The 12,337-nt window shown below is 38.0% G+C and overlaps 1 protein-coding gene across 6 annotated transcripts in view; it reads right to left on the bottom strand.

Moving 5' to 3' along the window:
- NIPBL (NIPBL cohesin loading factor) overlaps positions 1 to 12,337 on the bottom strand; it is a 126,649-nt gene that overhangs the window by 27,794 nt on the left and 86,518 nt on the right. For all 6 annotated transcript variants that reach the window (XM_083703370.1, XM_083703373.1, XM_083703371.1 and 3 more), the window contains 7 exons: positions 10,321 to 11,829; positions 7,298 to 7,480; positions 4,995 to 5,198; positions 4,113 to 4,184; positions 3,918 to 4,007; positions 2,690 to 2,793; positions 1,969 to 2,055 (listed from right to left, as the gene is read on the bottom strand). In XM_083703370.1, the coding sequence (XP_083559496.1) occupies positions 1,969 to 2,055; positions 2,690 to 2,793; positions 3,918 to 4,007; positions 4,113 to 4,184; positions 4,995 to 5,198; positions 7,298 to 7,480; positions 10,321 to 11,829 (2,249 nt within the window). The remainder of the gene's footprint in view (positions 1 to 1,968; positions 2,056 to 2,689; positions 2,794 to 3,917; positions 4,008 to 4,112; positions 4,185 to 4,994; positions 5,199 to 7,297; positions 7,481 to 10,320; positions 11,830 to 12,337) is intronic.

The raw sequence follows: 12,337 nt of genomic DNA on the forward strand, positions 1-12,337 counted from the left end.
TTAGTGATTACTTATATTTTAAAACCTCCCAAAAGCCAAATACAAACCAGGAATCTCTGTGCTATATTGCACAATGCTACAATCTCAGAAAAACCCTTCCTGAAGTACAGTTGCCAACTTTTTCACCAGCTGTGCTCTTGCGTCTAATCAGCCAGGGCTTTTTTCTGGTTAGTAAGCCTCACCCAAAATGACCCTGCAGAATGACAACAGTGAGTGAGGCTCACACTATTCATGGCAGTATTGGAGCCTTACTCAGTATTTCTTCATCCATTGAGATAAACTCTTATAGAACATCATTTCTGATAAAAAAAATTCTACTTTTTTCCATCTTCTGTTAACCAAGTAGGAAACCATGTCAGGAAGGAAGGATCAACACAAAAACAGAGAAAAGTCACTCTGGAAGAGCTCCTGTTCCAACTAAGGAATCTGAATTTCCAATGCAAGTGCATTCAGCTATTTCCAGTAACAGGGAAGTAAGAGCATTACCTCCCTCTCAAAGTGGAAGGTAAACAAGTCACTCTAAAGTCTAATTCTGTGGAATCTAGCATGATGTGGATAAAGCATTATATAGAGGTCACAGCACTTTGCTACAGTATTCCTTTAGGCCAGGGGTTGTCAACATGGTCTCTAACGCCCACAAGTGGGCGTTTCAGGATTCTAGGTGGGCAGTAGGAGGTTCTACGGTACAAGCTGAATCCTCCTTCCATTGAGAACTGGTGGGTGGTAAGGAAATTTTACCATCAAGAAAGATGCATTAGTGGCCAGCAGGTATAAAAAGGTTGACTACCCCTGCTCTAGGCAAACCAACAGAAAGAGAAAAAATAGAATGTAGATCTTGACACAGAAGTCAGTTAAGAAGTCAGTTACAATAATGGAAAACAGCCTTTGAGAACAAAAAACATGCAGACATATCACTGATTGAGAAATTAGAGCAATATGCATGTATGTAAATTGTCCATCCCAAGCCTTCAGGTGAGTTTACATTTCAAAATAAAAATTGGACACTAGAGGGCAGGCATGTGCCAACTCTAGGCTTGAGAGTTCCAGAATTCCTGTTTTCCACAGATGCATCTTTAGACTTTATACTTTCAGTGTCAAATTCAAGAAAGGTAGCCACAGTCTTCTGCTAGAGTAAATACAAATAGCCTTGGTTAGCATCTGTGATTCCCTCAGTATGTGCATTACTAAGTGAGCAAAAGCCTTTTGCACTGCAGCCACCAACATTAAGAAGGAAGAGTAGAAGAGGTCAGGGAGAAGGAAATGGAACGGGGCGAGGGGGGGGGGAGAGAGGGAAGGAAACAGATGTGAGGCAGAAAAATGTAACGAAATGGGATGCACAGAAGCCTAGGTAATGGGAAGAGAGGGAATACAGAGGGAATACAGAAAAGTATATAGACTGCAGGGAGAACAGAAAGGTAACAAATGGGATACAAAGGTATTTGGAAATGGGAGCAGAAAGTGGGGAGGCTAGAGAGGAGAATGCAGGTCTATGGTGGTATAAGGAAAGAGAAAAGTCTCTACTTGGAGAGAGATAATAAACAGCAGTATGGGACATGGAGAAATGAAAGGTCAAAAAATTAGCTAAAGAGAACACTGGTTAGTTAAAATTATAACATGATGCTTGTCTTCAGTTAATGTATCAGTGATGTCCTGTTGATAAAATATAAACAAATCCTTTGTGGTTATTTGAGTTGTGCATACCTAGACTAGTGGAACCTCTATTTCAATTTAAAGAGGCTCTCTGTAAAAATGACTTCCTACTTAGATTAGATACTATTTTCTCTATGTGACATTCTCAGCTGAGGTTGGTAACAATGTCACAGTATACTCCATGCCATCTGAACCAGCCTTATTAGGATTCCTCAAGTACAGTCTCCAGTTCAGAAGGAGAGCTGGAGAGGCTATTTCTAGCCTCTCAATTAATGTATAAAATAAATACAATGATACTAGCATCATTTAGCAACTTACATGGTTGAGAAGAGTAGAAAGCTTTGAACCATCTTGAATATTCTTCTCCAATATGTTCAGGACTTTCACTGTTTTTTCTGTTGAAAGCTAAAAACAGAACATTTTATCTACCAATTATCCTTCATGGATATGATAATCTCTATGTCCACCATTTGGACTTATAAACAGAGTAGTGTCTTTCATCCTCAAATTGTGTATCCTTCCTTTCACTTGCCAATTAAAAAAGTAATGGCTCCAAATAAAATTGGAAGTAGTTCAGCTCAAGGTTAGGATTTGGAGGGCAGGGACTGTCTCCTAGTGCCCAGACAGAGCTCGGACTAGACTGCAGGCAACTCTCAAGTTACATTGGGATTACGGTCCAGATAGCGCCTAAAGCCAGAATAATGTATCATCAAAACCCATGGGGTTCTTGAGTGGGTAGTCTTCCCAAACAGGTTTTTCCGGGATGCTCACCCCATTTTTCCATTTTTAAAATTTATTTTAATTTCTTAATTTGCCAAGAGCATAAAGCTGAATAAGTTGTGAGTTACCAAAACAAATAACAAATCTCTCTGTATTTAACTGACAGCAGACACTTGTCTTTTACGTTTTGTCCCAAATGCCCTGGAGATTAAAAGACCTCTCAGATAACATCTCTTCCAGATGAAAAATATTTGTTGAAGAATCCCTCTGTGAACAAAAATCTGCTGCACTCTTCATTTTTAAGGCAGCAATAACTTACCCTGTCCATAATGCCCATTGCCTTAATTTTAGCAGATTCACTGCCCAATTCACTAAGTTGATGCTTTCCCAATAAAAACTCCTGAGGAATTTCATCATCGTCACCTAAAGAAGAAGAAATTGCAAGATTTCATTTTTCTTTTCAATGCAGCAGCATGACAGAACGATTTTAAAGATAGACAGCAATATCTCAAAAGTTATAGCTGTATGCAATTTTGCCTAATATATGCATTTTTGTGTACACTTTCCCCAAATATATGCTTTTTATAAGCATATTTTTGTTGCAGAAATGCGTAACAGTTTATGAAGAATGTGAGCCCAACTAATTTCTCCATCCCTCTCGACTACAGAAGTATAGGCTAGAAGACTGTCTCTCAAAACCTAGTTCAAAGTTTCTCAAACTGCTCCATAAATTAGCTCCATTCAATTGGTCCACTGAAACACTGCAGAAGAATTGAGAAGTTATGAACTTTAAATTTTTGTGATGACAGAAACTGAAGCTATTTTGAGCAGTGTTAAATTATCAAGCAGGCTAACAAGACCATAATCTAAGGTTCATGATCCAGGTGGACCCCTTTATGCCATTCCATGGTTTAATATGAATGAGCAGTGTGCTTCTGCATGCCACTCAAAAGTCTTGGCTTTGATCCTTCTGTGTGACTTGAATGCTGGAAACAAATCATAAGCATTGGCATGTTGTCAAGCAAACCTTGGCTCACATTTTGTTTCCCCCCAACAAAACACAAGTGGTACACAGAAGATGACTTAGCTACTATTCATGGTTTATTTAGTGAGAAGCAAGCCACAAGTCTGAGTCTAGATGACACAACAAGCTGCTCTGGTGCAGCCAAGAAAGCAGGAGGAGCGAAGTGGTGACTCCACCAGTACACTGCTCAATTGCATAAAACAATTAAGGTGTAAAGGATGTATAAATATAGCCAGTATCTGCAAGTACAGCAGTTAGAGATCCCTGGCAAAAGTTGGATAACCCCCCCCCCCCCTGAATTTCAGAACAAAAGTCTAAGCAACATAATCATTCCATCCTGTCTAAACAGGAATTTTAGTGCCATGGGGAGAGGGAGTTTTAGGAAAATAGTGTTCAAGTCCACTAAAGATGTCAGTCAAAAAGGCTGAGATATATATATATATATATATATATATATATATATATATATATATATATATATATAGCAATCTATGTATCATTTGATAGGAAAAGGGTTATTTACCAAACGCAGTATAATCCATGTCTTCCAAATTGTCCAAAATATTTTCTACTGAAGCGCTGAACCTCTTGAAGGTAGACGAATCCATCATTTCTAATAAAAATATGAAGTACAGTATATTTGAGCCATGATCAATTAATGGCAACTAACAATGGCAAAGACATTAAAGGTAGGAAACAACGGCGGCAGCAACCTTACCTTCTGGTGTTAGCTTTGGTTCATAAGCTTTCCTCTTCTTTTGTTTCTCTCTTTTCTTCATTTTTCTAGCCACTTAAAATACAAAATGGAACATTTCCACAAATGCTTTCTTATATGGTAATACAAAGATTGTGTTCAGACATCACTATAATCATGGTTTATGGAGATGGGAATGAGCCCAGCCTCCTCCCTGGCTCATATGCTCTCCTCTCCTCCTGCTGCATGGCTGTGAGAGGAGACAGGAAACTTTTGCTTCCGCTTTCAGTTACCTGAAGCTTAGCATTATGTCCAAACCCTAAACTGAAATTAATCTTAATTATGGGTTGTTGAAATAAACTAGCTTCACAGCCAAGGTTAACAGCTTCCAAGCAAGCCAGGATCACAATCCAAATTCAAACCATGTTTGACTTCCAAATCCTGACTTTTTTCAAAGTCATTAACCATAGTTCCTGGTTCACATGAATGGAAAGCTATGGGCAATTGCAGCTTCCTGGTTTGTTTGGTTGCCTACATAAAAGGAGAAGTGATGCGGGGGCTATGTGTAAGTACATGCAGCTCATGTATTATTGTGGCTTATTAAGCCAAGATTTCATCGTGTGAATGCAGTAATTCTTAGGTTCAGGTAGATGTCACATTTAATCAATCTCAAAAACTTCCACACTCCTTCTTGGGGACATACTGAAGTAGAGGGGAATACAAGCCAGGGGAGACTAGGCTTCTTCCTGTCACTATAAAGTATGGTTTATCATGACATTCAATATGACCAATACAACTTTAAAACTATCTGTCAATAAGTCAGGTTTTTAGGAATACTTTTTTTAAAAATTAAGCCTTAGAAAAAAGTTATCACTAATATGAGTTTAACAGTGGTGTGATAATTACCCTCACTGAGGCTAGGAGGGGGAGAATAATCATCTACATCTGAGTCTTCTGGACTACGATTGCGATATCGACTGCTACCAGAGCTCCTCCTTCCTTCATGATAGTGGCTACTCCTTTTATGTTCTCCAGAAGCTCGTCTGTCATGTTCTTCATATTGCCAAGCTTTATCATCCTCTCTATCCTTTTTATGCCTTTTCCGAGAAGCTAGAAATTAACACACTGTTATGAATGCAATGTCCAGTTTAAAGAAACTCAACTTATCTTCCAGCTAGGAGCAATTCACAAGCATGTTTTCACTTCTTTCTTGGTGCAGTAGTAATCATGGAGGACAAACCAATAAAGCTCAAGTTGCTAAATTCTACTGAAAGTTTTCAAGCACAGTATTCAATATACAGAAACACGGAAGCCCATCCTTTCCTGTTTCTGCTCCCAAAAGCTTTTTCAACCTTTTATTTCTTGTCTAACGTATTGCTGTGCTTACCTGGGCTTCATCTCTCACCTTCGATTTTTGGGTCAAGATCTGTATAAACTATTATTATGGTTGATGTCTGACTTTCATTTGCTGTTTTCACTTCAGAAATTCCCACAGCTAAATATATAGGCTGAAGTGTGGGTTGTTTTTGTTTGTTTGTTTGTTTGTTTGTTTGTTTGTTTGTTTGAGTTAGTGCTAGTGGTAGTTTTTTTTTTTAAATTAAGCAGCAACATCCCAGATGTGCATGCAGAACTGACTTGTGTGCCAGCCACTTCTTTGAAACCTTGATGCTGTTCCAGAATTCCTTTACTTACATTATTTCTCTTGCTCACTGAAACAAACATGTTCTCTCTTCTTTACCGTTTTCATCCCTGGCTCCAAATCTCATCAGGTGTTCAGTTTATATGTCTGATTCTCACTTTTCAGGCTCTCAAAAGTTGGCGGGAGCCCCTTAAAAATATATATATTGATGTTCCTGCCTGGACTCTACATTAATCTGACCCTCTTCTTGATAAACCTAATGTCTCTTATTCCATCAAACCTCTGCAACCTTTCTTCTTTTGCCTCTCCCTTAATAAGAAAATTAGTATGTTCCAGAAAAGTTTCAAAATGTAAGTTTGAATTTCTCTCCTATGCCTTTTCTCCCTCTTACTTTTTATAAATTGCCTATTGGTTGAAATTAGTGTTCCTTGACTGGATAAAACTGTGTATCTCTAGCTTCAGGTATACTTTTTAGCTAAAACTTTGATTTTCATTTCAAGACCAAGGACACCATTATCTGTATTATTATTTTCCATTTCCCCCCAATTCTTTTAATTTTGTTTTGGAAATACAATTAAATTCCTAAACACTTTGTTTAGGGACCTATTCATTTTATCTTCTTGTAAATAAAGCGTATCTGTAGCACCATGAAAGTAGTAGGATAGGAACCCAGAAGTAGGCATGTGCATGCTATTTTCCACTCCAAAATTTTTCAAACCCTTCCACTGAACCATAAAACCTTTCTTCTGGTGTTTCTTTACATTTTGTTCACTTTTTGCTCAGTTTCTAGGAAGGGAAGGAAAACATAGTAAGCCATCTTTTTCAGCCCAACTAGTTCATTAAAGGTGATTAATTTTTCTATAAAACACAATTTCCTGAAGCACCACAGATGAGTTCTCAAAATAAATTTGTTTACTGTTTAAAGAAAAAGAGCCATGTATGATTTCCATGACGCGTTTATCTCTGTATTGTAGTGAGTTCCTATTAAGTGACCTTTGTCTAAGTCAGACATAGGCAAACTCAGCTCTCCAGATGTTTTGGGACTACAACTCTCATCATCCCAAGCTAACAGGACCAGTGGTCAGGGATGATGGGAATTGTAGTCCCAAAACATCTGGAGGGCTGAGTTTGCCTATGCCTTGTCTAAGTTATCTCCCCAAGAGTTGCCATACTACACCAGCATACCTCAACACAGCCTACTATAGTTTCCTCAATATGTCTACAGTACCCTACACAAGAAAACCATCCAGACTTGTGAAGGAGAGCCAGTGGCTAAATTCTGTCTCATCTCCTATTTGCTTTTATCTAAGGTACTCAAAATGTGAGACTGCAGGTTACATAGCTGTTTCCTTACTATGCTGAATCAGGAAGTGATTTACTTCAGCCACTGTGTTACTCAATGAAGACCACAGAATGCTGGGAGTGTGTAGACCTACTTGGTACCCCCCCCATGTGAACTACCCTGGCCTCATCCTTGCTCATCTGGCAGGACTGATTAGGAAGACACCACAAACCATTTTTAACACAATATATCACCATTATCAAAATGAGAAATCACCACTCTACTTACTTTCAAAAGCCACTTCACTGTCATTGTCATCATCAGAACTGATTTCAGCGTATTTTGGTTTTTCATTTACTGTGCTACGCTTACGTTTGTTCATTTTCACTCGTTCACAGAGAGGCATGGTAGATTCAATTTCTGCTAGGAGTTCTGGAGGTAATTCCTTTAACACTGACTGATCTATGCTACCTATCAATGAAGAGTACACTGTGAGTGAATAAGGTTCTAAACAAATTAATATCTGCATGTATTGATTAGCACTTTCACCTGTCCTTTCACACGGTATCACAATATAGTTTCTAAAAGTTAAAAAGTTATAGCAACTAGCAACACACAGCATTATCAGCAAAAAGACCTAATTCAAACTTTAAAGTACAAATTGTTAATTAAAATATCAAATCAATCAACAGCTCTTGTTTGCAAAAAATAAAACTTTAAAAGATCATCTCCCTCTCAGAAGCAGCCTACTTCAGCATGACTCTTCATAAGCACAATACACAATGTTTTATTTGCACCCATTCATTACCCATTTCATATTTGCATATATAAGCAGACTGTGCATGTAATCAGAAGAAGGCAACTTTGAAAAGCTAGTTATGTTGACAAAATGGATATTCCCAACTTATAGCAGAGCAATTTTATGTGCATCTTTAGATACGCTGGCATCATTTATAACAAGCATACTGTACAAACAAGTGGCAAATTCATCAATACTATGGTTCAGTTCAAGGACATGCCCCCTCCTGCCCTCAGCAAAGCCTTAACACAGTGAGCTATATTGCAAGCAGCTGACAGTAACTGCTGAACACTGGGTGATGGTGCCTCCCACAAGTTTTTGCTCACAAAAGGTGCCTCTCTCCAACTTTTGGTGAGCCTCCCCACCCCCATAAAAACTTTCTGGGAGTCACCTTCGAATGATGTGGGAAATGAAAAATTTCCTCCAGAAAAAAAAGCGTTGGAAAATTTTCTATTTCATATGTTCATTAAGAGCAATGAAAGAATGTCAAATGCAAAGAAGGCATAAGGTAAGCTTGGCAGTTTCAAAGTTTTTAACTTTGTTTACTGAATACAAGCAAAGTAAGCATGCTAAATCAGATCATCCTCTCTAGTCTCTGCTCCTCTCCTGTACTATTTATCCACAGTGAGTTGCAACATAACCACTGTGAAAACAAGGATCTTTCTCCAGTTATGAGAAATGAGGCATTACCCTTCTCTAACAGAACAAATGACTGAGGTTGAGATAAAACTCACGGACACCTCTTCTCCCACTTTGACCACCTGATGCATACTTCCACCCTCTAGATTGTTGAGTTATCTAAAATGTTTAACACATCTGTCATGAAATCCGTTCATGTGCTCAAATTATAGTCTCTGACCCAGATATTATTTATAGATCAAGAAGTATTTAAATAAACCAGTTTTACACTATCGAAGTATGCTTGTTTTACAGCTTAGTTACTATTGTCTCAGGCACATCTGTGAAAGGAAACAGTTCATTTTTCGAAGTGACAATGAAATAAATAAATAATCCCAACTGTAGGCCTTAAATGAGGACAATAATGACAACATTCACATATCACAGTGAGCCAGAAACCATGGTGTACCATGCACAAGCCCATTATACCTACTCTGCTCCTCCCTCCTTGTGCTGAGGAACATAGCTTACCATGGACATGTGAATGTAGCCAATTCTTTTAATGCTAAAATGGGAGTTGTAGTTCCAGCATCAGTGACCATACAGTAATTGCTCTGTTTAAGTATAGATCAATATTTTGCAACCAAACATAGATAGAAAGCTAGCCACTCTTCTACATTCAGCTAACGTTTACAGAAATAAAGACATATAATACATTGATGCCATATATATATGAAATTTGCATTAATTATAGTTACACATGTGTGTGCAATATAATAGTATCATGTTGAGCAAAAACCTTTAAAGGAAAGGATACTAATAACTGAGAAAGGACTACCATGTGTAGAAATGAGTAAATTAGCTACAACCTGGACAAGAACAGAAAGGCAAAACAAGCTGAACATGGTTAACTAGGTGTACATGGCTGATCATCTGCTTATACTGTACAATATCTACACAAACAAATTAAGTTCCACTTTTTAGGTTGATATGCAGAATTAAACAGTTAGCACTAAATCTTCATCTGAGGCTCTTCTTTGTGTGCTTCTGTCAACTGAGCTTCATTCAGCAGGTGGCTACAAGTGAAAGAATCTTCTTGATAGTGGCATACTTTCTCCTCAAAGAATTCAAGCTGGCACTTACTGCAATGCCTTCTCAGCACCAAATACCATTTTATTTTCACAAACCTACTAAATCATGATTTTTCTCTCTCTTTGTTTTCTTTTATCTGTTTTGATCCAAATATACTTTGTTGATAAAGTATTAAACAGGGAAATGATTATGTAATCATTATTTCCCGAAATCTAGGCAGATTGGTGACTTCTGTGAAATTCCAACTTTAGGACAAGCCTACACCTGGAATTGTTAGAGCCATGTTTGTTTCATTATACCAAGCTAATATTGGTCATACTCAGTGTAGACCCACTGAAATTAAAAGACATGACTAATTTAGACCCATTAAAAGTCCACATTGGTTTTACTTAGCTGGATAAAACATAGTATTGTATTTTACTATTTTTCTGAAAAATGCAGCAGGTTACCACCAAAGATGAAAGCTAGGAACCCTAAGAAATAACGCCCAAGTAAATATATAATAAACTCGATTCCACAGCTAGGCTGAAATAAAAACATGTACTTTTCCTGTGGGGTAGAAAATCAACACCTACAATACTTTTATCTTTGTTAAACAACCTTTTTGGATAATCAAGCTATGTAAGTACAATATAATACAAAACAATCCCTAATATGTTTACACAAACTGATTTAGGAAAGTCATGGTTCGGAACAACAGCAACAGGAGCAACAACAAGAAAAACCCTCTCTACCAAAATTAAAATTTAGAATAAAACACACCATGATACTAGACATAATGGATAAAAACTTGAAAACTTACCTTTGTTTGATCTGGATGACTTGTTCTTGTTAGGTTTAAAACAAGAGCTTCTAGATTTGTCTTCTCTATCCTTAATAATTTTTTGTACATCATCCAAAGAAAGCTTCTGCAGAACAACAACTGGTTTAGCTCCTTTATTTAGATCCTCCACAAGCCCAATCTTCTCAACTTTGTCCTTCGGTTCACCCTTAATTTCTGATTTCCTTGCTTCGTGCATGACATTACCATCTTTATCACGTTTGATTTTTGGAATGATAAAGTGTTTCAAAGCCCCTGATCTTCCCCCCAACAAATAACTGGGAAATTCCGCTTTATTGTCTGTGTGTGCTTTGTTACTATCCATTTTGCTCTTATTACCATCTGTCCTTCGTTCATCTTTACTGTTGTGTGATTTAAAACCCGGTCTATCTGGCCTTAATTTACCAATATCACTTTTACTTTCTTGTTTAATACGAGGGCTGTCAGGTCTTGGTCTCTGATCCCCAGATGACAGCCTATCCCGGGACTCACCAGACTCATGCCTGTGTTTTCTGTCTAGTTTTTCAGGTTTTGTGTTATCAGATTTAATGATATATTTAGAGTCATGCTCGCCCTTACTCGAAGACCTCAAATACTCAGGTCTTCTCAGCTTGGATGAATCTCCTCTGTGTCTTTCTGATTCACCCCTGTCCTCAGATTTTTGTTTAAGGTTATCATGATCCCGTCTTAGAGAGTCAGAAACTGAACGTCCATCTGTCCTCTGTTTTAATGCATCAGGCCTTTCAGATTTCACTCTGGAAGGATCAGATTTCATGTCCATTTTATATTTAGATATATCAGGCTTCTTTTCTGAAGATGATTTACCAGAATCCCGCCTGTTTTCATGTCTGTGTTTGGGGGTTTCTGGCCTGCCTTCATTCTTCTGCTTTGGGGTTTCTGGCCTGCCTTCATTTTTCTGTTTTGGAGTATCTGGCCTCACTTCATTTTTCTGTTTTGGAGTCTCAGGTCGTTGCCTTATTTCCTGTTTGCCATTATTCTGCTTGCTCTCGTTTGGTTTCACATCCACCTGTTTACTCTCATGTTTGCTCTCATGTTTAATTTCTGCCTGCTTGCTTTCAGTGTGTTTAGTTTCTATCCGTTTACTCTCATTTTGCTGCACTTCTGCTTGTTTGTTTTCAGTGTGTTGTATTTCCACCTTTACACCTTCGGAATCTGACTTTTTCCTAGGGATGTCAGGGTGGTTTTCAGATTTTAGTTTAAGTACTCCAATAACATCCTCTTGAGGAACAAAAACAGAACCATCGTTACACTGCTTTATCTCTTCAGGCTTTTTGATGATGTCAGAGTCCTGAGTAGCAGTTGCCTGAGAGTCCGCTCGTCCTGCTTGTTGTAGATCAATACTAACCATCAAGGCTGGCCTCGACCCATTTCCTGCAGAACCTGTCTCCTGAGAAGCTGGTTTATTTCCTCCAGTAGCACCTCCAGCCTCCTGTGGATAGGAATCTTGTTTTCGTTTCTTCAAAGGCTTATCTGCAAATCAAAGAAAGAATAAATTAAAAATCTTCATTTTAGTGAATATGTCAAGGAAATGAAACATATGCATTTTTGTATGTTCATTGACTATGCCACATAACTGGACTGCTGTAGAAAACAATATAACTTAAAATGAATTAGGGAAAGCTACTGAGATTTAAAAACAAAACAGTCACACTAAATTATGTCTGAACCACCTACAGCAAGATAGAACCAACTATACCAGCAAGAACAGGAAATAATTAAATTTCATCAACATTCATTAAATAAATAAATATTCTTTGAGGAATAAATATGATTCTGAATTACATCTGTAACCTGAGGTACCACTGTATTCTGTCTAAAAGATTTGTGGTTAGCAATGAGCTTTTACAAAATTCCTGACATCCACCAGGGGGAGCCCTGAGCTCTGCTGCCTGCCAATGCAAGAACTGCTAGGCAATGCTTATTTCCAAATGTATCCGTGGGAAATGATAGGATTTGATTCCCTCCTCCCCCGCCCCCG

Source organism: Podarcis gaigeae (genome assembly GCF_964106915.1).
Source record: "Podarcis gaigeae genome assembly, chromosome: 11".
Taxonomy (NCBI): domain Eukaryota; kingdom Metazoa; phylum Chordata; class Lepidosauria; order Squamata; family Lacertidae; genus Podarcis; species Podarcis gaigeae.